This window comes from Strix uralensis, chromosome 2, assembly GCF_047716275.1.
Source record: "Strix uralensis isolate ZFMK-TIS-50842 chromosome 2, bStrUra1, whole genome shotgun sequence".
NCBI classification, from domain to species: Eukaryota; Metazoa; Chordata; class Aves; order Strigiformes; family Strigidae; genus Strix; species Strix uralensis.
Genome location: NC_133973.1, coordinates 119,274,516 through 119,300,562, shown reverse-complemented (window position 1 = coordinate 119,300,562; position 26,047 = coordinate 119,274,516). Strand labels below are relative to the sequence as shown.

The window sequence follows — 26,047 nt, the reverse complement described above, 5'->3', positions numbered from 1 at the left end:
AGAGGAACAATTTGTGGTCACTTTACTGTAATTATTGCTTATACTTAGCATCCCGTATTTAGTTCAGGTGATTTTAACAGCTCCATTTCATTTGCCCAGTTGTACCACTGCTATTCTGACTGGCAGGTAGATGTGCCCTGTTCTGAGGAGTTTGCGTTTCACAGACAGCAAGTGAGGGATAGAAACATGTAAGCAAATGAGCTGTCAAGGGTTGCAGCCAATATCTGTGTGCTAATGGCAAATTGTCTGTATATGGGTATGTGATGTATATGGGTATGTGTTACCCTTCTGAACAAACAGGTTTAAACAAGTTAGTGGTACACTAAATGCAACGTAGTTGTCTCTGTGTGCACCAATACTCCGTTGCCTTCTAGTATTTTCTTAGTCCTTCTTCCTGTCTGACAACCCTGATGTGGGTGCTCCTGACAGAATAAATTGCTACTGTGTAAAAGGTATTGTCTCTTTATCTCAGAAGGAACTCAGAGGAGACTAAATGTTGCCATTTCAGGATAAAGTTGTGGCAAAGATCATCAGTGTTTTGCTAACTTCAAGTTTCTCTTCAAAGGAAGAGAATGTAGAAGCCATAGGTTAGAAGAGCACTTTCCCCATCAGGCAGTGTTACTGCACTCACTGTGGCTTAAGTACGGGTTCAGGTTGGAGCTTTTGCTCATGGGTGTAATATGGTTTGAGCACAGGGGAAGTGCTCAGAAGTCTTCAAGTCTTAAGTTATATTTTTGACTTTGTAAAATAACTGTTTTTTCTTAAAGGAAGCACTTGGAAAAATCTGTTCCAGAAAACTGGTCACTGAGTCAAATGGTACATTTTCTCAGTTTATGCTCATTTGCAGCTGAAATGGTTCTGTTTCCAGCCAGAAATGGTTCCATAATGGTTTTGATAACTCTGAAGTACTGATCCTGAAAAACATCACACTTAAAAATAAAGGTTGTTGCTTGGTCAGGCAGGCATCTAGTGGAGAGGGTTCATCTAGAAGAAGATGTTAGCCTGCCTTGCTCCCCTGCTGCATTGTGGCCTTCATTCTTTGTCCCGGTACAGATTGGGGGGTTTTGATGGTTTTTTTTGTTTGCTTTTTGCACATGTAATAATGGCGTTGTTTAGGCAAAATGCAGGCTGATGGAGCTTGGCAGATGTCTGTTGGAAGGTGCTGTGGGCAGTGATTCAGCCCATTCTCCACTGTGGGACTCGGAGTCATGTCCAGTTCCTTCCTCTTTGCTGTGGTTTTGGTAGAGCTTATCTCAGGTGGAAAGCTTATGCTAATCCTGCCTCTGCTAGAGTTTGTAGAGTAGCAGAGCACAGCATTATGATGTGGAAATGAAGGTTTGCAGATGCCTGTTAGGTATTATGTAGCAGGGGAGACTGCAACACACAACATCATTGTGCTAATGGTCTGGGGTGCTTCACAGATTGCTACTGGGAATGTCAGGGTTTAGCCAAACACTTACTCTGAACCAGGAAACAGAAATATTTTTGGTTGAGTTCTCACAGGCTTGTGTGGGAATTAGTTTTGAACCAGATTTCAGTCATTTCAGTTTAACTGCCAGCATTAAGTGTGAGTGTTTAATGTGAACCAGAGAAAAAGAAAATTGTAGAGGAGAAATGTGCCAGGGAACAGAGGGGCAAACCCTATAGTAAGCTGTATTGTCCGGTTTAGAATTGCTTTATAAACTGATATGTATAGAAATAAGCACATTTTGGGGAATATTGTGATTTGAAATATTAGTTAAGTGTATCATATAAAATAGTTATCTAAATGAAGATGTGTTGGAGAGTTCTAAGAAGTATATTCATTCATTTTTCCTTATTATAAAACCAAGTGCAAAGATAAGGAAGTCAAGATATGCTGAACTGCCTAGTATAAATGAGTGCTGTGTTTAATGTTATTTCAAGTATGTGTACAGAAATAGATGCTATTTCCAGAAGTGAGTACATTTTTTGTGTCTGTCACTTTTATTGTATTCACTAACAACAGGCTTGTTCACGCAGAGATAACACTGAAGTGGAAAATTTAAGAAGCCAATCCTCTGTTTCTTAGAAATGTTTCCATAGAGGATAATGTCAAATACTAGTATAGCCCTCAGCCATTAGTTCTTGGTAAAGGCGCAAAAGAGTTTCTGTCTGTAAGGTCAAGAGGGTTAAGTTAATTAGATTGCAGAATAGACAGGCACCTTGCACCATTCTATCATTTTTCTTGCGCTGCTGCATATCATTACCACAAATATATGGGGGTTTTTTTTGCTCCGTGTTGAAGGTGCTTTTGTCAGTGTCCAGAGTTCACATTTAAAATGGCAGATTCTTGCTAATTTTTTTTTCTCTGAAGACCTAGGTAGAAGAAAAGATAAATTAATTGGGGTTTTTTAATGACTCCCCATTCATTGATACAGTGTTGCACACAGGAAATTTTGGAGAAAAATGTTAGAGTTCTAATCAATCAGTGATTCATATCCAGTTAGAAATTTACAACATGCGTTATATTAGAGGTAACTCTTAACTGCTAAATATTGGAAAAGTGTTATTGCTTTATTGTTAGATAGTGGTTTTCTTATAAAAGTGAAAGCATTGTACTGAAAAAGAACCCTATAGCACAGGATTTATTCTAATCTGGAATTGTAAATATTGTCCCTCTCTCTTCTTCATAGTATTTATATGGAAGTAACCGAAAAGACAACATATTTATTGATCCAGTCTACCAGACGTTTGAACAGGAATTAAATAAAATCCTTAGAAGTTGGCAGCCGAGCATACTTCCAGATGGTAATTTTCTTTTTGGTCACGTATGTTTTTCATCTCTTAATAGTTCTGTATTCTTAAGCATGTAGATATATACAAACATTTTATGCATTGTGATAGAATTAATTAAAAATCATAAATACATCATCTAAGAGTTCAATTAACTCTGTAACTGTTCTTATTGTCTTGTTTCTTCATAATCCATGCTGCAAGACTTGATTTTGCCTGTTAATCTTAAACTGACTATACATTTTTAGGAGAAAAAGTTAGAATAAGCAGCTGTTCTTCGACCTGTACTTTTTACCTAAACTGAATTTATTTTTTGCCCATTTTTTCCCAGATGGGAAGCAAACAGGCAGGTACTGGGCTGTGTGTGGCTAGGGCTAACAAGCTATGTATTTTAGTCTTTCTCAGCTGGATTGGGAAGACTCTCTGCTATGGTCCTTCTGCTCAGGAGGATTATCAGTTCATGGAGAAAACAGGAATTTTCTCCAGCAGATGGATGTTGGTGCTGAACTGCAGAATACTCTTTCTTCCATATTTCTCACAATTGTCTCTTGAATGAGGGCTTGTCTTTACCAGCCCTTTTCCACTCTCTTCTTGATATTGGCTTTCCTCTGTATAGCTCTGGAAGAGCCTCTGTATAGGGCCCTCCCTATACCCTGGTATGGTCCAGGGGTGCTTTCCAAGTGAGATATCCCTTACTAATAAGAAAGAAGAAGGTAGAGCTATTTGGAAGCCTTGCCTGAGCAGAGTAAAATGAACTTAAAAATATGCTTCTTATGAAGGGATTAAGGTTAACCCCTTGAACATTTGTTTTTATGTAATAGCGTGAGGGAGCCACATGTAAGCAATACTGTTGTAATCACAGAAATGTGTTCTGTGTGAAATTGCCTATACTGATATTTCCCATTGGGTGTCTCTTCCTTGAACAGGGAGTGTCTGTGTCTTTAAGAAGTAATTTTGAGGGTGCGGACATATAATTAAATACGCTTATTAGAGGCTTCTTGCATGAGCATTTTGTTAAATTTTACAGTAAATATAAACTTGATTCTTTTGCACCTGGACAGTTTATGGGCTAATCCATTGTATTTTCTCTAATATTCTTTTTTCAAAGGATCAATATTCTCTCGAGTTGAAGAAGATTACCTGTGGAGGATTAAACAGCTAGGATCACATTCACCGGTTGCTCTTCTGAATACTCTGTTCTACTTTAACACTAAATATTTTGGCCTAAAAACAGTGGAGCAGCACTTAAGACTTTCTTTTGGCACTGTTTTTAGACAGTGGAAAAAAAATCCTCTAACATTGGAAAGCAAAGCTTGTCTTCGATATCAAGTGTCTTCCCTGTGCAGAGCTGATAGTGAAGGTACTATGGCAGTTCCAAAATAAGTATTGCAGGAGCTTCTCTGAGGGACATCTGGGCGCCTTGTCAGGAGCCAGACATCTGCCTTTGCATAAAGTTTAGCAGCTCTCAGCTCCTGGATCTTTAATTGAAGTGTGTGGTCCGTGGAGACTACAGGGTCTCTGTGTTAAATGATCCTTTTGAGCCCACTGGTCTCCATGCTAAATGCTGTGTCTTTGTGGTGGCTGTGGGTTGCATTTCCAGTTTGCAGATATGCATAGTTGTGGCAACCGCCTTGCAGTACTTGGTGGGCTGCCCACTCTGGGAAGTTTACTGAAAAATGTAAAATAAGTTCACATTACAGCTTAGATGTTGTTGATTTTCTTCTTAAAGATAAAATTACTACTGGAAAAAGGAAACATGAAGATGATGAACCAGTATTTGAACAAATTGAAAACACGTCTGATCCAGCTAGATGTCCTGTGAAAATGTTTGAGTGCTATCTGTCTAAAAGGTAAGCATGATACAGGGTAATACAGAAGTGGTCTAGAGTAGACCAGGTACAAAAGGGAAATGCTTTGATGCAACATGAAATATACTCTCAAGCAAAGGGAGTGGATTGAGATCTTCTGAAAAATTGAAATAGCCAGTTCTGTATCTGGACAAGATGTGCAGAAAGTGTAGGAGCAGCAGAGTACTTCAGTGTTAATTGCCAAGGACTCCATCTGAGAATGACAGTATGATTCAGTTTTCTTACCTGGAAACACCAAGTATCTCTCCAGGGAATTACCAGCAAAGGATCTGGTAGGTTTTGTTTGAGAGTTTTGTTTGTGAGGTCACTGTCTCTTCAGTAAGAATTGGATTGAGACAGTGGATTTGCTTCATGTTAAGTCATCAGGAATCTGAAATGTGTAGATATCTGAGATATCTAGTTTTAAAGCACGCTTAAAATATTTTGTAGTAGAAAAAATACTACTGACAGTAACCCAGCATTTAGAAATAGTTTGTTTCCTTCCAATCTGCACAGAAATGAATACATCAAAAAGAAAAGCTTAGGAAACCCTTTAAAAATTTTAATTTACCATCTAAGTGTTTTGGAAGTGTTTGAAAATAGGATTTCGTGGGAAGTACTTTTCTTTAATTGGAACAGCCATTTGAGCAACTGATTTTAATGTAGATTTTATGTAACTCTGTTACATAGGTGAGTGATACCAAAGAAATAAAATCAGGTTGTATATGCAACACAATAAATGAAATTAAGTATGAGACGTGTTAGGAAACAGCATCTTACTCTTAAAGGTGAAGAGCTTATGCACAACATAGGCAGAAGTGCAAGCATATGATGTTATAGAGAGAGACAAGTAAAGAGTAACTTGTGATCTGTTAATGTGAGCACCTGTTTTTCATCAACTCAGTTAATTCTGATTGTTGTGGGGGGAGGTTTTTGCCTTCACACTCTACTGTCAGGGTTTGTAGAGGGTGTATCATTAAAAAGTTGAAGCTGGATTTTTGAAATGAGTCACACAGCCAGTAGGGGGGAGAGAAGAAATAATATTTTTTTTCTTTAGAAAAATCTCAACTCTGGGCAAAAGAATGCGCTTAACCCCATTTGTAGCATTGCTTACTGTGTGGTTTCAAGTCCTGCTGTCTTAAAGATATTGGTCACCATTGCTAACTAGAGCAGCAGACTGCTTCTCCTGGTTCCACTTCTAATAACATATACCTCATGTCTTTGAAATAATTTTAATAAAATATTTAACACTTTAAAAGCTATTGTAAAATTTAAGATAATGTTGTAATTTAAGTTAATATTGTAGAACTATTGTAAAATTTAAGGTAATGCCAGCTGTTTGAAATACATTTGGAAATCAGTGAACAGTTGCAGCTGAAATTTCAGGATCCTCTCATTCACAGCTGCGAACACTGCATCATTGCTTGTTCCTATAAAAATACTGGCTTGTCAAAAAAGTAGCAAGGAGGTTAAAATATTTAAATTATTAGAATACTTTAAACAATCATATTTTGCTTCTTATCTGACTCTTAATCTGATTTATGTGACAGCAGAACAAGCCTACATTCACCTCAGCAGATAAAGAGCAACAGCTGAAATTTTATCAGCCCGTTTGGGAAGATTAGCTTCCTTTATTTTAGCTTTATTTTAAAAGCTTTATTTAAAAAAAAAAAAAATTACCAAAGAAACGTGAAATAGAGTTGACTCCTGAAGTCTGCAGTGTTTACGAAGGAGGGAGCATGAGTGAGCACTTCCACATGCAGAATTGAAAGTTATTTTCTGAGACTTACCTAAATGGACAAAATGCTAGAATTTCCTTAAATGGGTCTTCTCTAGTGGCTTAGAGGATGTGTCTGAGTTGGCTCAAACTCCGAAATACAGTGGGTCAGGAATTAGGGGATTTTAAGACTTACAATAACCAACCCTTTAAGTAAAAGAGGAGGAGGAGGGATTTTAGCTTGTTGTATTTCTGTGCATCTCTCAGAACTACCGTCCTTGATTTTCAAGGGAACCCCATGCTCTACATTCAGAGATAGCCGCTTATCAGGCAGCAGTGCAAGCAATTACTGATGTCAGTGTTGGCCCTCTGCAAATCTGTTGATCAAGGCTTCCTAAATATAGATGGAAAGTATTTTCTGGTTTAGCAAGTCTTGGATCTGCAAATTTTTGAAAGCTGGAAGAGTCTATGGTCTCCTGTATGCTTGCTAAGTCCCAGGTGTCTGTCTGCTTTTGGCTGCATTGAGGACACAGGACTGGCTGAACTTGAGCCAGACCCAACACAGCTCCTGTGAACAAGACCACATCTCTCCACATAAATCTCTTTTTTTGTAACTTGCCTACGTACAGTTAGAGTTTGTGCAGGTTGTTGGAGCTGCTAAGGTACTGTTTTGTCCTGTGAGGCTGTTTTTCCAACCTCCTTGTGTTTTCCCCCTTGTAGCCCACAGAATCTGAATCAGAGGATGGACATGTTCTATCTGCAACCAGAGTGCTCTGTCTCCGCAGAGAGTCCCATCTGGTACACTGCCACTTCACTGGACCGCAACACTTTGGAAAATATGCTAGTACGGGTTCTTTTAGTAAAAGATATTTATGATAAAGACAATTATGAACTGGATGAAGACATAGATTAAAACAAACTTCCAAAAACCATCAAGAAAACAAACAGCATTAGATATAGTCATGCTGCTAGACCTTTACTATGGAAAACATTTCAAGTTTACCCTTTGTTTTATGAGTTTTGTAGCAGTGTGTACCCTCACCTGGGTATTACCATGTAAATAGTCTGTGAGTGAAAGTTTCCATTATTCTGCATAGTGGTTTTAGCATACATAACAAACACATTTCAGATTCTTTTTTTATTATTTATTTGATTAGGTATGTTTGTAACTTTTTACATTGCAAAATATGAATGAGAATGTGCCATGTGTAATTTTTTTTTCCCTTGTAGTAAGAGACATCCATGTTGCACAACTCTGTTGTTGGAAGCTCCCTTGAAAGGAGGCTCCTTTGATGGGTTCTTAAACCAGATGGTTGTGTATGGGTAGCACTACTAAAGTTTAGAACTTGCTGTGTCTTTCAGAATTTTTAAATAAATTGTAAACTAATAGGTTTTTTACTTTTTAGTTACTGAAGCCTTATAAGGTTATGTAGAGAGATTCCATCTTATGTACCAAAAATAGACAAAAGAGAATGCTGTCAATATTGGTGTACTGTAATGTGAATCTATTCTGGTGAAAACATTTTTTTGTTGCCCATATTAAAACCTTAGTGTCCTTTCCTTATTTGTGACTCTCTCTCAATTGCCCCTACAAATAAAATATATATATATATAAAAATAAATGAATATAAACTTAAAGCATGTGGTCATCAAGACATGTATTTTGTAAAAAAGAAAACCAAAAACCCCTCAAAAAGAAACAAAAGGAAAAAAAAGAAAAAGAAAAAAGAAATGTCTGATGACAATGCTGTATAATTCTTTTCCATCTTTACTTTTCTGACCATAAATGCTGGTACCTCATATTACTGTAAATCTGTCCTTTGTAGCCTTAGAAAAAGGGATTTTATGCTGTATTACATAAAGTAATATGGTATGCAAAATTTTTAACTTTTGTTTGTCCTTGCATTGCTGTATTTAAATACAGTCAATACTTGACTATGGGTGGGAAAATTCTTTTAACTAATGCCTCCATTCAAAAGCCATATGAGATAGGAAGTTGCAGAAAGTTGGAAGATAACTTTTTTAAGAAAAGACCTCTCATTTGTTCTATATCCTTTCATTGTGCTTACTTTGCATAAGGAATCTGATTTCCAGATTATAGGTTTAGTTGCTTAAGTTTTGTTACTTGCTCTTGTTTAACTGATGTGAGCAATATGGTGGTTCATGCGATGGTTTTGCTATTGTACTGAAAAAAATGTAGTAGAATATTCTACTATAAACTAGTCATAAGTTTGGCTCTCCTAAATGGCATTAAGCATCTGTTGAGAGGAATCATCTACTAAAGGGGAAACTTTCTATGTATATATGTTACCACCTGAGGATTTGTTTCTTGCAAGGGCTGCATGGCTTTTTCATTTTCCTTAGCTTAAAAGAATGCACATAGGGATGCATCTTTCTATATAGAGAAATAAAGCTTCAGTTGCTTTGTTTTGTTAAGCAAGTTTATTTAAATTTCTGCTATTCTTCTGTGTCCATGAGTATGTTTTAACTTTAGATATACCACTATTTCAAAAGTAGATGGAGATGTATGTGTTAAATTTTTGGGGTTTTTTTTCTGGTGGCTCTACCCTTCCTGTGAAATCAAGAAATACTATGCAGCGCCAGTGAGTAGGTCGCTAACAGCTTCAATGCTCTTTTCCCTTTGTGAGTGAATACATAAGAACTTAGTTCATTAATGCTTGTTTTTTTCAAGCAACAGCCATAGAATATGCCCATGATACATAAAAGTGATGAAATCAAGAATTGCAATCATGGTTTTGTTCTGGTCCCTCCAGCTGAACACCTGACTTGACCGTAAGTTAAATTTTATGTATGGGAATCATCATTACTAATTACCTGCCTAAAATGCATCATGTGCCTAACTTGAAATATTTAATTTAAGCATCCATTTAAGTGTTTTGATAAATAGCAATAAGGATCACTTGCAGCCCCTTCTCTATAGTTCAGACTTCAAGTACTTCAGCAGGGGCATCACTCACTCTGTGGTTAAACACTGTTGTAATCAGAAACACACTTCTGTAAGACCTCAAACTTTCAACTTGAAGCTTGAAGTACTCTAAATCAGGACTAAAGTATGTGTTGAGTGTTTTGTCTTAAACAGATTTTAAATTTTTGTTCTCAAAATCAGATTACAGCTATTTCTTAAATAATCAGATCAGTTTTTAATACGGCATGTTGAACAGTGGACATGCATTTTCAGTGTCATTAGAAAATAATTAATACTTCCTAAAGTTTATCAGAAGTCACATTATTATCCTAAATTCTTCCAATTTTCTACCCAATATTCACCTTCCATCAGTAAAAATAGTCAAGTTAGGTTTTGAAATAGAAGTTTTTACATATAGATCCATGTTGGAGATATAAAGATGGTTGTCAAGAAAATAACTTTTATTCCAGAAGATGGAGCTATTCCATCATCAGCAATAATGTTTTTCAAGCGGTTCATGTGTTTAGATCAAATGTTGTAGACTGCTGGGATACTGCAGTCAAGAATGCATCATGGTTCAATATATGCATTTTATTCCTAGATTAGAATGGTGATGCAAAATGCAATAAAAGGCCTTAGTTCTGAAAAAATAAAGACTTGCAATTTTTGTAATAATTAGAAGTTCAGGGCAAATACATTTTCTTTTTCTTTGTAAGAACTGTCAGCAGCTGGACTAGAATCTCGTTGGTGTCGAGGAGTTACCTGCAAGTTGCTGTGCAGGAAAACATAAGCTGACCTGTTCTGCTCAGAGCTTCCAAGTTAATGATATATACCAGGAACTGCCCTCACTTTCCACCTTAAGAGGGTGTGAAGTGGCAACCTGGCTGTTCTGGCCATGCCTGTGAGCTCTGGCACAGCTTACCTGAGAAGTGTAGTGTGGGGACTATCGTGCTCTGTCTGCACAGAGCCCCGCAGATGGTGCTGACAATGTAGTCCAGTCCAGGCAGGATTTTCCAAACTTCTCAAATCATGCCAGTGTGTCCTCTGCCTCTTCTCAGTTTGAGATCTAAGTTTGAACAATTCACAGGTGAAACAGTAGCCTTAAGGTACTAAGGAAATTATACAGCAGCAGTAGGCAAATTACATAGAAAATACAGTTCAGTGTGAGAAATAGTGAAAAGTTAATGCAATTTTTAGAGAAGAAATTTGCTTTGCTAGTCATCTTTTTCTACAAATAATCGTGTGCAGTCATTTAGGAGAATGCATCTTTTTGTAATCACTGAACTAAGCATAAATGATGACAGTTAATTTTTATTGAACAAAAGGTTGTGGTTATGGAGTAATTTCAATGTGTGCAACATTAATTATCTTTAAAATACTCAGAGTGACTCTGTAGTGCAGCAAAATTTGTTTTCTTAGTATCTGTGACTCTGTCCTGTGAGAAGCTCTGTGAATAGGTGAGGAAAACAGGAGAGGTGGCCCATAAACTTTGCAGTCACAAAAGGAAGAAGTGTGTGGGGTAGAAAAGGCGTGAGTGGTGGTAGGCACTCACCCCATTTCCATTTTTGCTGACCTTTTTTATTATGTACACTTTTTTATTGTGTTACACTTCCCCATTTTGTCTGTTACTGTTAGGAATGGCTAGGAATAGTTAAATACTTTCATTTTCATTTTTGTAAACATTTGCTTTTCAGTTTGTTACACTCATGTTGAGCATTATGTGATAAGTGTTATGTGTAGGACCAAGTATACGATGAAGAGTAAGTGGAGTGGGAGCTTTGCGATTCCTCGTGCACTGTGGACCTCTTAATGAAGCTGAAACTCAAAGCCTTTAAGGCTAAGAATTTATCGAGTTAAGAGGGTGTTCGATCATCATATGTGAAACAAGAGTCTCTGGGTTATGACAGCAAATGCTAATGAAGTTTTGGAAGCATTGAAGTTTGAGTTACCCTTTGTTTAGGGTTAGAATGAAGTCGTTGGGTTTGTGTGTGTCTCCTGAGGGGTGTGACTGCGGCTGCAATGCAGGACACGCTGTCCCCAGGGGCTTGGTTAATTGTGGCAATTTCCAGTTTCTCAAGTGAGAAATAAATCAGTCTTATGGCAGTTTTTTAATTTGAAATGTTGAAACCTGAAAGCCTCAGCATGCGAGCCACGGCATGGATGCTTGAAACCAGCGTGTAATGGGGCACGTGCTTCAAAACTTAGACTGGTGTTAGTGTCTGTAACACTAATTAGCATCCCTTTAGACACCCATGAGCACAGCAGGCATCTCACATGCACAAAGATGATGTGGGGATCGGTGCCTGCTTGTGCTACTCTGGTCAGAGCTGGCAGCCTCTGGCAACCGGCTCTGCCTTGACAGGGCCCCAGCTCGCTGCGGGCACTGGTGAGCAGCGCTCCCCCTCCCTGCAGGCAGGGCAGGACCTGTGCTGCCCGTGAGGGTGTCTCCTGTGCTCTTTCCTTCGCTGTGACACTAGTGTGGTAAAGAACTTCAGGGAAAGAGGGAGATGTATGTGATGGTGACTGGACAAACTTGCCCCACAACTATTGGTGGGCAAGGGGAGTGAGCAAATGCACAAGGAGAAGGGACAGCAAAGATTGATTGTGTACATTTTGAACAGCTAATGGGATTTAGGAGTGCAGATATCGTTCATGCTCTCTGATGATCCCTTCCAAGCTTCTGTCACCTGTTCCAACTTCCTACATAGCCTGGCTCAAAGGGTTTCACCCAGTGACTGCTGTATGCTGTCAGTGAACATGGAAATGAGGTATATATTTAAAAGGGCTTAGTCTAGCTAGTTCTGTTTTCAGGATGTTGGTGTGTTGGTGTTTCCAATTGGGTAGGAAATATTTCTATTTCCTCATCCAAGAACTAGTTGTCCTTATGGAGTAAAGCCACTTATATAGCAGTCATGGTGCATTTGCAAATGCATAATTTGAGTAGGGAAGGATGCACTTAAATCACTGTGTGTCCCAGGTACTGGTACCAGTGAGGCATCACAACACTTCAACTAATTGTTTAATCAAATGTTTTTCTACCTCCAGTGTCCTTTTTTTTGTTTTCTTTTTTTCTGAAATGAAAGGAGAAAACTGAAGATAGCAGAGTCCTTGGAAAAATCCTTCAAGGACACCGTCGGTCATTTCCTCTGTTGCTGGCAGGAGGATGTGAGAGCTGGCTACAGGTGAGGAGTCACAGGGTAGCCCCTTTTGTCATAAAGCTGCCCAGACTCGAGTGTTCCCCTCATGAAGTGTGGTTTTACCCAGGCAAACCAGTGCTGGTGGCAGTCCCTGGAAAGGGAAAAGCAAGTAGAGAAAGAAAATGAGAAGATCAAGCTCAACTTTTATTTCTCATTCAAGTAATTTTTCAAACTCCAAGAATGTGAGTAGGAATGGGACTTGAACATGATCTGAGTTTTGCTTTCTCTGCAATGTGGCGTTTCTCGGAGAAGTGGCATGTGGCACTTGGTGAGGGCCATTTCTGTCTGCCACCCTGTCTTGGGGCAGGGCACAATGTCAAGGCAGCAGCAAAGCTGCTATCTTTCGTCCTGACATGAGTGCTGAAAGCTTCCCAGAATTGTTCCCCAAGTTTACATCTTTATTGTGCTGGTTTTACCTGCCTTGACCCAAAATGGTGAGAGTTTGACAGAAGGGCAGATAATGAAAATAGTGCTTACAACTGCGCAGGAGGTAAAAGCTTTGGAAAGCAAGGCCCGCTGGTGCTGAGCAGGGAAGCAAGCAGTTTGCACTTGACAGGTCTGAAGAACAAAACCTAGCATTAAACCAGCTCCTCTTTGAGCTGTGGCTGTTTTCTGAGTTTGAGTTTGTACACTTTAAAAAATAATGGAAAAAATGCTTTGGTGGAATGGTTCTTCCCAAATACAAGCAGGCTGTTCTGGTTTCTCTCAGAACTCCTCAAAGATGGGTCTTCTCCCAGTAGAAGGAGAGTTAGGTTTATTAACATCATCTTCCTTTATTTATTTATGTATGTATGTATTTATTTATTTAAATAACTGTTCCTGGTTCACAGTCACAGGGGAGGGAAGTGTTCAAAGCATTAGTGGGTTGTGTTGTACCATGTGCCTAGATACTTGTAAGCCCTCTTTTTTTTTTTTTTACACTAAAATTCTGGTTCATAAAACATGAAACCTTTGTATTCTTTCCGGGAAATGAACAGGAACATCCTTGTCATCTGTGTAATTTAAACTGCTGACATTTCCTTTGTGCCAAACCCCTAAATGTGCTTTACTGATTTAAAATATGAAATATTATTTTATTTCTTAGTATGTTTGCTGAGTAAGCAGTGTGCTTCCTCCAGTCATGAAGATGATTTCTGCTTTCGGCAGTATTAGTGTAGTATTTGCATTTCTAGTCTTTAATTAATATTTTTTAATTGCATGCAAATGAAGAGGAAGCTTTTCAGCTCAGGATAAAGCTGTGTCACTAAGGCAAAGGAAGGGGCCCACCATCATTGCAAAATCATCAGCCTTGGTACCTCTGGAAAAAAAAAAAAATCCCAAAAGTCTCCCCTCCTCGTTACACCTGAAAACATTTTTTGTTTGTCTTTTCTCTAGTCCCAGACATGACATCCACATTAGTATGTAACAAATCTGTGGTGGTAATCAAAAGAATAAATACTGAAAGATTTTACAGACTGATTTCCATTAACTTAAGAAATAAAGCTTTTTTTTTTTTCCTCTGATGAGTTCTGGCTGTATCAGTGACCTTATCAGGATTAAAGGTGAAAGTCTTAAAAAATAATAAATAAAAAAAGACAAGTTTTGAAAGAGAACAGGAGGAAAAGCAGTCTTTGATGGGCTTAATGTCAGCTGAGGGGACTGAAAAGGAAATTTGAATTCTCTACCAGCATGTCCATTCAATTCAGGTTGGTTAGAGGATAGGAGCACAGGTGTCTTCTGCAATGTACAGACTTGTTCATATACATGTTCTTGTATTTTGGACAGCTCTTATAGCCAATGTACTTGAACTGATATACTACTTTGAAGTATCTATAGATTGCAGTATGTATTTATATATGTATGACTGTTCATCCAGAGAGATGACCACGTTACACTGAAGTAGTCATCTCTGCTGGCCTTCAGGCAAAAGGTATTTCTTACAATAAAATCCCACCTCATCCCCAGAGGCAATGTCCAATGTATTTTTTCACACATGTAAAGAGGAAAAAAAAAAAAAAAAAGAGGGAGGACATTCTTGTCTGTCATCACAAAATAATGTGATTTCTCCTCCAGCTTCAACTGGAGAATCCCACAAAGGAAGAGAGGAGGAAGTACAGAGCAGCAAGTAACTCCTCACATCAACTTAAATCCCCAGAACCACAGACAATAGCTTAGGTGAGTTAAGTTTCAGTACATTGCCAGAATAAGAGAGAATCCTATGAAATTCCTTGGTAGCTCTGCAGTCAGTTTAACAAGGGACCAGCCTTTGTGCTGCAATTATTGAACTTTCTAAGGATCAGAGCCTAGCAAAGATGTGAAAAGGATTTTCTTGGAGAAAGACTGAACAATTTGGACTGTTTAAGCTCAGTAGGGAGGAAGTGAATAACAAGGGATGTTACTACTAACTGTCAAGCAAAAGAATTCAAAAGAAATAAGAGCAATGCCCCCTTCAGTACTTAGTTACTCTGCAGAAACCCATTGAGATGTGATCTCGGGGATGAGGGGTGCTAAGTCTTCTAGGTAATGATGGGTGTGGTTTTGCACCAGGAGAGCAATCACAGAAACAATGTAGAGATCTTAGTTTTAAAAATGTTTTTCTTTTTAAATGCATGAAAGTGCATATCTCCCCTGTATCTTTTAAGCAAGTACCCCAGCAACTTCTACTTCCTCTAGCAGCACCCTGGGACAGATTTCTGCAGTGTGGGAAGAAACAGGTGAGCAAAAGGCCCTCAGAGAAACAAGACCATCTATGAGTTTTGTATTCTGCCTTCCCAGAGGCACAGCCATTCCCAGCACAGGGAAGGAGGTTCCTGAGTCAAGGGGGAGCTGTCTCGTGCTGCTGTTGTCTCCTGAGACAAGAGTTACCAGGAAGAAAAAGATTTCTGGGTGCCAGTGGTATCCTTACTGCCACCATGGACCAAAGGTGCAGCAATGGGGGCTGTATTGGGTCTGGTGGAGGATGCTGGGAGCTGAGGCACTGTGCTACTGGTAGTATTGGAGGTGCCTGTCCTGGGAAATGCCTCTCCAGCCCACTTGTGTTTGCTCTTGTGTTTGGCTACTCCTGTCTGTTAGTTCCTTCTCACTAATGGAGTAATTCCCATGTCCTGCTGGAAAAGGTCCCCACTCGCAAGGGGCGAAGCAATGGCAGCTCCACCCTGGTGCTGCAGGGTGACCACTGTACCCTGCCTGCAGAGTTCCTGTAGTGGAAGCAGCCACCAGGAGACATCTCATCACAGATCTTGCAGGGCTTGTGGTAGGAATCACATGAGCCCACAGGGCTGGGAGGGTGAGTGGTGTGAGACCTTCTTCCAGAATCCCTGGGGGTACATTTGGGCACAAGTCCATATTCACATCAAGATACCCCAGATGTTGATGGATCATTCAGGTTGGGAGCTGAAGACAGCAAGCTATAGCACAGATGTGTTGCTCTCTTACATGTATTGATTGCAGGTGGTGATCTGCCTTAACTTTGCAGTCCTGGGGCATATTTGGCCTGGCAGGGTTTTGATGTTTTGTGACAGCAGAGCTTGGAGGTATATCCATCTAAAACCTGCTGTGATTTCTCACTGACATTGTGGTGCATGTTAGAGTTGTATTCTAATGTTAAAAGAGCAAAATAATAAAAGCAGACTGTTTTTAGGAATGTCTCCTGCAGTGGGTAGCCACATGCACCAGCCATGTGTGAGAACTCTTCTGGTCTTTACATCTCCAACAGAAGCCTGCCAGCTCCCCTAACTGCAGTGTTCCTAGCAGACCCTAGGAGTGCATGTGAGGGATAGGGAATTTCACATAAGCTGGCTCATTTGAATGCAGCTCTGGAAGCTCTGCTACAACCTACTTTTGTGTGATTTTCAGTTTCTGGAGGAAATCAGCATTCAACATCCTGAACTGTATCTTACAGAAAATGCAGGTACCAAGGAGAGTGCTAGGAATCCTTTAAGGGCTTGGGCTGCTTTTTCTTGAAAAATGTTTTGAAGATGAGCAGTTATAGCCCATCATTTCTAGATCATGACAATCACTTTGCTGAACTGTTGCTGGAGGAATCAATAGATCCAAGCTTCTTGTTTCAGGAAGGTAACTGACACAGTAGCGAAGGCCTTCAAAACAGCTTTACTGGTTCTGCAAATTTAGATCATGATTTGGACTCTATAAAAGGTCTCTTTCTCTGTGGTTAAGAATGGCAATACAAAAATTGGTAGGGTCCAAAGGGAGGGCCTATCCCAGGATGCCCGGCAAGGTACCAGACTAATTGGGTCCAATTCAAGAAAATCCAGTGTTGTCATCAGCACAATATTTTAACTTATGAGAAAAACCTTTCTTCGGTACAGGAAGGGAGATCAAGTGCAGGAAACTAATCTTTTCATTAATCATTTTCAGCCCGTGAGCAACCGGGTTTGGTCATGCAGAGACCCTGAGTGAAAGCTGATTTCCTATGGATGTACTAGGTGATAAATATTGTGAGGACATGTCTCACCCAAGGACAGACACGCATGCACGTTTGCTATCAGAGTCTTGATAAGATTGATTTCCTCAGAAGGAAACTTCTGTGGTCAGAGCAAGGAATATGTGACAGAAGGCCACATCAGAAATAGTTATCGCTCTTGGCATTTTTCTGGCCAGCACACAGAAGATCTTTCAGATGGAGAACTTGGACTGTTTTGTCTGCCTCAAGGGTCAAAGCTTGTTGAACATAGTCATGATTTTTGTTTTGCCTCCTGTGTGCTTCTGGAAATGTTCTGCTGCCCACCAGGCCACCCAAACTCCCCACCACCTCTTCAGTAGAAACACCAGAGGTGCTGCTTTCTTGCAGCAATTTATCTTAAACTATAGCTCTAGCAGATTTCTTTAGCTGATATGTGGCATTGATTAAAAAAAAAAAAAAAATCATATTTATGATGTTTCTAGAAGGCAGTCCTTTAGGCTTATCCTAAACTGAGGTATGTCTTAGGTGAACGGGATAAAGCCTGGCTAAGGAATGCTGATCTTGAAAGAGGAACACTCTTTTTTTTCCCTGCAGATAATTTGCAGCATCATAGAAAAAAGGAAATTCTACATCAGCTGCTTGATGTTTGATGCATGAAGCTCAGAGGGAAATGCATCCTTCATCAAGTGAGGAATCTCGTTTTAGAGTTGTTTCCATGGTAGTTTAAACCTGTGCGTGTACATCACTCCCTGGAACTGTGCTGGTCAGAAATCACCTCTCCGAGAAGGCATCTGCATGACTTTCCAGTGGTGTGAACCCAATAGCCGACAAACCAACAAAACACCTAAACTTTTCTAAATTGTTACACAATTTAACTGATTGAAGGCTTATGGGATTTGTATGCAAAACCATCGCTGAGTATCACACATAAGTGGTGGCCATGATAGGGAAGAAAGCACAGGTTTCCCCTCCTTTATGTTAGTGCTTTGACCCCCAGTTGTGCTCATTTTACACTTTATCAGTCTTAGAGAATCTGTTTTATGCCAAAACATTACAGCTTTGGCAGATTTTGGGTGGAGCCTACTCTGCCGGAGAAGGTCCATCCTTGCAGCAGACCCATGTGACCTGAAAGCGAAGTGACTGGCTGGTGGCTACCACCTGAACTGGGGTGCACCTGGACATGCCCTTTAGGACTAGACCAGTTGCTGACTGGTGCATCAGGGATATTTGCCACCAGCTTTACTGCATGGCATGACCTTGGGTGGCCAAAGTGGAAAGGAGGTAGGACAGAATCCCTAGGCACCTTTTCCAGGCCCAGATCACTGCCACAGAGCAAGGACCTGAGTGTGTTTTCTCAACTCCCAGACTACACCCTGACCTCATGGAGAAAAGAGGTCTATGAAGCAGTTGCTAGCCAGAACTGTTTTGCTAAAGTCTCCCCTTTTGCAACTGCCTGGCAGTTTGCATGGATGCTCTGCTTTCTTTGCACGTGTTCTTCCAGGCACATGAAATTCTTCTAAACCTGTCCAGACCGACCTACCAAACCTACCCATCAAACCACCAGCCTCTCTACACCAAGTCAGTGATTTTGGGGAGTTGACGTGTTACTCTCAGTATGTTGCTGTGACCATAGGCCACCACCAAATATCTTTTCCTGGGGGTCAAACCCTGTGTCACCCACTCACCTACCAGGTTCATCACTGTGGGTTTGTAAGGGCTAATTCTCACCTCTGCTAGTGGGAATATTGCAAGAGACAACCCTCCTTTGGCCCCGATAATAAGGCCCATGAACAGTGGGAATATAAAACAGGTCCCTTCCTTCTTCTATTTACCAAATGCATGATAGGAGCACTGGAAACCTGGCCAAAAAAAAAAAAAAAGGCATTTCATGAAGGAGAAGCAGGGAGCTTTTGCTTGAACTGCAGTGAAAATTTCTCCAGTGGCCTTTGCTGCTTTGTGTCATGGTTTAATTCCATCTGGCAATGAAGCCCCACACAGCTGCCCATTCACTCCCACCTGGGTGGGGAAGAGAATCAGAATGGCAAAAGTGAGAAAATTCATAGGTTGAGGTAAAGACAGTTTAATAGGTAAAGCAAAAGCCATGCACGCAAGCAAAACAAACTAAGGAATTTGTTCACCACTTCCCATCGGCAGGCAGGTGTTCAGCCATCTCCAGGAAAGCAGGGCTCCATCATGCATAACGCTTACTTGGGAAGACAAATGCTGTAACCTCTAACACCCCCCAGTTCCTCCTTCTTCTCCCAGCTTTATATGCTAATCATGATGTCATATGGTATGGAATATCCCTTTGGTCAGTTGGCTCCAGCTGTATCCTCTCCCAACTTTTTGTGCACCCCCAGCTTCCTTGCTGGTGGGGTGGTGTGAGAAGCAGAAGAGGCCTTGACTCTGTGTAAGAAACATCTTTGTCTTATCAACACTGTTTTCAGCACAAATCCAAAACAGCCCCATACTAGCTACTATGAAGAAAGATTACTATCTCAGCCCAATCCAGCACACTTTGGCAAGCTAGGAAGTATTTTCAAACCAGGGGAAATAGAGGTCTGTTCCTGCCACAATACTGCTCGTTTGCTGATTACAAGAGAACCTTGTGGTGACTGTACACATGAACCCAGCAAAAGGCACAACGGGGAACTACCATACAAGGAAGGCAGGAGATCAGCATGGCTGAGTGAGACCTGATGGTCAAATTAAAGAGCAAGAAGGAAATAGGCAGTGGAAGCAGGGACAGGTATCCTGGGAAGAGTATAGGGATGCTGCCTGGTTGTGTAAGGATGGGGTCAGGAAGGCCAAGGTGCAGCTGGAGCTGAACTTGGCAAGGGATGTAAAGAATAGTAAGAAGGGCTTCTACAGGTATGTCAGCCAGAAAAGGAAGGTCAAAGAAAGCATAACCTCCCCAATCAGCAGGACTGGCAAACTGGTAACAATGGACAAGGAGAAAGCTGAGGTACTCAACAACTTTCTTGCTTCAGTCTTCGCTGGCAATCTCTCTTCCCACACTTCTCAAGAAGTGGGTCCATGTGAACGTTATGAAGTTCAACAAGGCCAAGTGCAAGGTCCTGCACCTGGGTCAGGGTAACCCCCAGTATCAATACAGGCTGGGGGATGAAGGGATTGAGAGCATCCCTGAGGAGAAGGACCTTGCAGTACTGCAGATGAAAAGCTGGACATGAGCCAGCAATGTGTGCTCACAGCCCAGAAAGCCAACCATATCTTGGCCTGCATCAGAAGAAGCGTGACCAGCAGGTTGAGGGAGGTGATTCTGCCTATCTACTCTGCTCTGGTGAGACCCAACCAGGAGTACTGTGTCCAGCTCTGGACTCCTCAGCACAAGAAAGGCATGGATCTGTTGGAGCAGGTCCAGACGAGGGCCAAAAACAATCAGAGGGATGGAACACCTCTCCTATGAAGAAAGGCTGAGAGAATTGGGGTGGTTCATCCTGGAGAAGAGAAGGCTCCGAGGAGACCTTATTGCAGCCTTTCAGTACTTAAAGGGGGCTTATAAGAAAGATGGAGACAAACTTTTTGGCAGGGCCTGTTGCTGTAGGACAAGGTGATATGGTTTTAATCTAAAAGACGGTAGATTTAGACTAGATACGAGGAAGAAATTTTTTATAATGAGGGTGGTGAAACACTGGAACATGTTGTCCGGAGGCATGGTACATGCCCCATCCCTGGAAACATTCAAGGTCAGGCTGGATGGGGTGTTGAGCAACCTGATCTAGTTCAAGATGTCCCTGCTCATTGCAGGGGTATTGGGCTCGATGACCTTTAAAGGTCCCTTCCAAACCAAGCTGTTCTATGATTATAAGCAGTTTCTCTTACTGGGATCATGTTCATTAGCAATCTCTGAGCATGTATAACACACCTGAGTCAAATAACTTTTTTCTCTTAACAGAAAATGTTCTTTTAGCACTAAGCATTTTTCATAATAATTATATTTCACCCCCACCAGTATCAAACAGTATTTCTTTAACCTTTGTAAGAAGCTCATCTCATAGCAGCTGTATCACCTGCTGGGACGTCCTGATCCAGTGGTGGCTGCAGGAAAATAAAGCAGTGATGTGGATTTCCATGAACTTTGACATAGCTCAATGGACATGTCATGGTGGTTATGCTTCTCAGTTACAGTAAGACTTACTTAGATCTTTTTTTCTGTAAATGGGAACATTGACTCAGTTTACTATATATTGCCATAGTCTCTGCCAGATTTGACTTCTGTGTCTTGAGTCAGAAGTTGTTCAACAGTCATCTTCACAGAAGAAGCAATATGTGTCAGCAGGCAGGTACCTTATATATAATGCTACTCCATAATTTGTACTCATTTTCAACATAATTTTTAGCTGTTCGGTCTTCCAAGTGTTGTAAAAGATATTCTGGCTATACAGGAATCTCCCTGGCAGTGCCAGGCAAAATAGCTGGTGATATATGAGGGAAGACAGACCACAGTACAGCCATTATGCATTTCTCAGTGAGGTAAAAAATCATGATCAAGAACAGATGGGGAAAATTTCAGAATTACACAATTCATGGCAATTGGTGATAAATTTGTTTTAAAGTAAGTATTTAGGTAATCAAAATCAGTTCCTTAAATAGTATGTGATGCTGTCAGCACCTAAATTAATATTGTATTAATTGCATTAAAAGATAAATGATACAACAGAGCTATCTACTAAAACATATGCTCTTGCAACAGAAGACAATTGTTTCAAATCTTTTTATTTCTTTTTTTGACAAATTTGGTGTTGCTGACAAGACAGGAGCCTTTTTATGCTATTGTGTGAGGTGTCTGAGACAGTCACGTGGGTGCACATGCAGCCAGTGCCTAACAAAGCCTGCAGCGCATAATTGACACCACATACAATGAAAGCTTGATGTAACCACATTTTTGTTAAGTCTGTGAAAACTCAGGAACATGAACAATGCAGGTCTCAGAGAGTTTCATATTAAAGTGAAATGAGATACGCTAGTTACATAGTACTATTAACAAGCAAAAGATTTCAAAAAATTCAATTTTATTTAAGAATGAGTGGGAGAACAGTAATCTAATTTCAACTCTCTTCTTTTCCTGAACTTTTGTTTCGGTGGTGCTGGCTTCCAGGCATACAGATGTGCTACAATAAAGCAGGACAAGACAGAGTCAATGTTAACCAGACAAATTCAAACAAAAATATACAATTAAAAAGCATTGGGGGTGTGTGTGGGGATTTTACACTGCACATTTTTCTTTCCTATTTGACCAGTGAGAAATTAAGCAAGGCAGCAAAGCGTCGCAGGAGACCCGCAGCCGCCCCCAGCCATGGAGCATGTGGGTACTTGGCCTGGAGAAGGACCGACCCAGGTGGTGATGATTTAACAGCTGACTCCCTCAGCATGGAGGGAGAGGTGTTGGGAGACAGCACCAAGTCCTGTTGACCTGGAAGAGGCAGCTGGGTCTGAGACAGGAATGGTTGTGGCCTACAGGGAATGCTCTGCCACCTCGTGTGAAAATTACTGCAGTTTTCCTGACACCTACTTCATGAGCGGCCACACAGGGTCAGAGCTCTTCACATGCAGAGACACAGGAACACAGTGATGAGGATCTTGTGCCATGCATTACAGGAGCACCACAGTGAGGACCACATTGCAGGAGCACCATAATGAGGACAATGGACCGATCACACAAGAGCACCATGCTGAGGACCGTGCACCACATACATTGGTAGCAACATGCACACAGGAGCATATATGGGAGCACCACACTGTGGACAGGCTTGGATGGTGATCGCAGTTTTTGTTTGTGGCAGTTTTGGGAAATGTTCAGAGGTGAGTTGGGATGACCCATACACAGCATCACCACGTCCTCCCTCACACGCAAAGCGATTGTCCTCTTGCCAAGAGAAATTGCTAACCTAAACTGGCCATGGCCATGGCACTGGAGCCCAGAGCAGGTAAAGTCTGCAGGCCAGAGGAAGCATTAGCCACATTTCCTTCTATGTTTTATGGAGAGCATGTCTTGGCTGGCAATGCTTTTTATCAGGAAAGAGGAGCTTTATCGCAATAAAAAGAAGGTGCATGCTGCTGGGATCACTCTTGGAGCTGTGTGGTGTTTGTGGCCTTCAATTGTCTCTGCTCAAACCCCACAGCCACCCAGCACAACTGAAGAATAGGGTCTTTCAGGCAAAAGGGTACAGGAAGAGGTTATGATGGAGTCTCTAACTTCAGATGGGATGCCCTGGGCAACCCATGGCAGTGGCAGTGAGGAATGGTGTGGTCTGGGGCCACCCAAACTGCTGACTGGGGAAAGAAGATGTGGGGAAGGCTGGGGAGGGAGTGAGGTCTCTGGCTGAAGGCAGGACTGGAGGTGTCTACCGACAACTGTATCATCAAAAGCTGAAGAAACAAATCTAGAGAAAATCATTCCAAAGGAATGAAAGGAAGAAATTAAAAGTTGGTCAGCTGCTGCCTGCTAGCAGTTACCCCATGGGTTCAGCCTCACCTGCTCCAGGCTTCCTGCAGGCTCAGATGGGGGATGCTTGGATAACGTATACCTTTTGTGACTTGAAGATACACAGAAAAAACATTGCGGCTTTTCAGACCAGAACACAGCACTGTGGTGGCTCTTGAGTGAGAGAAGTTGAGCATCGCTCAGTGTTTTAAATCACCAGCATGTCAGTAGCTTCTCTGTTAACAGAGCAGCAATTAAGGGCTGTGAGGAGGGAAGTCCCCTCCTGCAATGCTGGGGTCTCCATCACAGCTCACCCCCTTGGCTCCCTCCAAATTCCATAAGAGAACAGGCAGTTTTGGTGCACAGCTCTCTGCTGTGCAAATCTCAGTGTGGATATCTGAAGCAAATCAGACAAATCACACCGCAGAAGTGCCTGTCTCTCACCATGGATTCTAAAGGAACCAGATTTACTCCCATCTAAACTTAGATGGGTTGAATCCAATCCCAAACGTGTTTAAATGACTCAAATAACTCTCAGTCTCTTTATTTCTTTTATCTCATCTACTTGTTTTTTCTAGATGTAATAGATGTAAATAGCCTGTAATAGCCTGACCTGTCAAAATCAAGAAGCTGTCATGGAAGGGTGTTAGAGGAATATTTCCATGTTAATAGCCATATCACATCTGGAGGTTTTCATAGCCCATGTGAACTTGGGTGTCCTGAGCGGGTTGCACTATGGCTTTTCTGTATGGCTGTGGGCAAACTAAAAAAAAACCGTGGAACACTAAAGTAACAAAATTTCCCTTTCTTGCTTGGGTGCTACAGAGTATGAGGAGGTTGGATGCTACAATAACTACCACCACATAAGTACTTAGATACTGCTTGAAATAATAATTTAACTATTACTTTTGCAGAATAAATGCTGATTCAATGGTAAAATAACACCAGCGGGGGATGGATTCTGGAAGAAATGGAAGATCTCTCTGGTAGCTGGTAAAAGGACCTGGTTTTGGTGGCAGGGTATGAGGAGCTCCCTTCCCATGGGGAGGGAACCTCTGACAGCTGTGGGAATGGTCACACCGATTCCCACACTGGAGCCTATTCACATGTTTGAGCTCTGTGGCATAAGTGCAAGCAAAAAGGAACAGCAGCTGACTGATGCCCATGGGGCTGGACCCAGGTAGGAGGAGAGCCAGGGCATAACAGGACTGTGAAAGCTGTGGAAAGGCAGGATATCGTCAGCCACACTGGAAGAATAAGAGATTCACTGTGAGGCAGCCATGAAACCTGGACTTTGGAAGATATAATGAAAAATATGTTAAGCAATGTGAAAGAAGTCCCAACCAGGATAACCAGCCTCTGCAAAATGAGCAGGGAAGATTTTGTTTAATTTTGAAAACCTGAGCAAAGTTCCCTGGGGGGATGTAAAATACTTTGGACTGTGGGATGTCTCATGTGGTTCTTCTGTGCATGGGAGTTTGTACACATAATTTTCTGAGGGCTGTGAGAGATTTGGGCAAAGCCTTAGTCTAACCTGATTTGTCTCTTTGTCCCAGAAGAAAATGTGAGCAATTGAGAGAGGAGCAATAAGCACTGTGGAGTAAGGTTTTAAAATGAAGAAACTGAGGTGTTGTGATTCAGATCGATTGTAATTTTTTTCCTCAGGAAGGGGAACTGCTGTTGGGTGGACACCAGCCATCATTGAGTGCCTGGATTTCAGCAAAACTTGAGAAGATTTGGTTCAGAAGATGAGTTACACTGGCTCAGCCAGAGGTGTCGATGGGAAATGTGCAGGTGGCCACACTTGAGGCCCAGGAGAAGGGTTATGAGGACAGAGGGACATTTACTGCCTCACCCCAATCACACCATGCACCTGCCCAACAGCTTTCATTTGGACCTGCTATCTCTAAGGCTATTTTAAAACTGCTAAATAAAAACAAGTCCAGACAAAATCCCCAGGCTGAGGCACCAGGAAGACAGTGACCACAGTGTTCCAAGCCAGCCCTGTCTTGAGCAGGTTTGCACGGAGAGATGGGTGGCAGAGCCCGTAACAAGGCAGTGTGGACATCAGGTGCCCAGTGCTCACACTCAGTCTGCCCCTTCAATTTTGTCAGCCGGTGACCCTGTCAGACAAGCCACAAGGGGAAAAACAGGCAAAAACTATGGCAATGTGAAAAGGGCAATGCAGGCTTCTAGATAAGGTGTTTTAGTGAGTAAAAGAGTACAACAGTAAAGAAAACTGATGGGTGCAAACATTAAGATTGATTAGGAGCTAAACTGATAATGATGAATAATGATAACTAAGCGTAAGTAGCAGGTTCAGGAAAAACCTTAGACTGGACTCTCTTTTGAGCTTGGGCTTTCTCACCATATTTCCACCTGGAAGCTCTTGGGGCAAAACACAAGACACACAGGCCATGGCACCAGCATGTGGAGTGCCAGAGCCCTTGTGGGCTGGAGGCAAAGCCCTCCTTCGTCATCCACAGCAGGGCTGTCTGCCTTCCTCCCATCCCCGAAGACCCTGTCACTGGTGGCAGCCTTCCTGCCCCTTCACCGGCCAAGAGCCCAAGGCACAAACTTGCCAGCCGTTCAGCTCTAGCAAAACTTCAGACAGCACCTCGCTACCTTTTATTTTCACATTGTTTTGATATGCAGATCTCTTAAAAGAGTGAAAAAAAATAATTAAAACAAGAAAGGTCTGGTTTGGTTGTTTGTGTCACTCAATAGAGACATGAAAACTATTTTCATGATGTTATCAG

The 26,047-nt window shown here is 41.3% G+C and overlaps 1 protein-coding gene across 14 annotated transcripts in view; it reads left to right on the top strand.

Annotated features, from left to right (window-relative positions):
- The window catches only part of ZMYM2 (zinc finger MYM-type containing 2), a 99,469-nt gene extending 90,715 nt beyond the window's left edge, over positions 1–8,754 (top strand). For all 14 annotated transcript variants that reach the window (XM_074860086.1, XM_074860096.1, XM_074860094.1 and 11 more), the window contains 4 exons: positions 2,655–2,769; positions 3,863–4,114; positions 4,484–4,604; positions 7,039–8,754. In XM_074860086.1, coding sequence (XP_074716187.1) covers positions 2,655–2,769; positions 3,863–4,114; positions 4,484–4,604; positions 7,039–7,231 — 681 coding nt within the window. In that variant the 3' untranslated portion in view covers positions 7,232–8,754. The remainder of the gene's footprint in view (positions 1–2,654; positions 2,770–3,862; positions 4,115–4,483; positions 4,605–7,038) is intronic.
- The last annotated feature ends 17,293 nt before the right edge of the window (positions 8,755–26,047 follow it).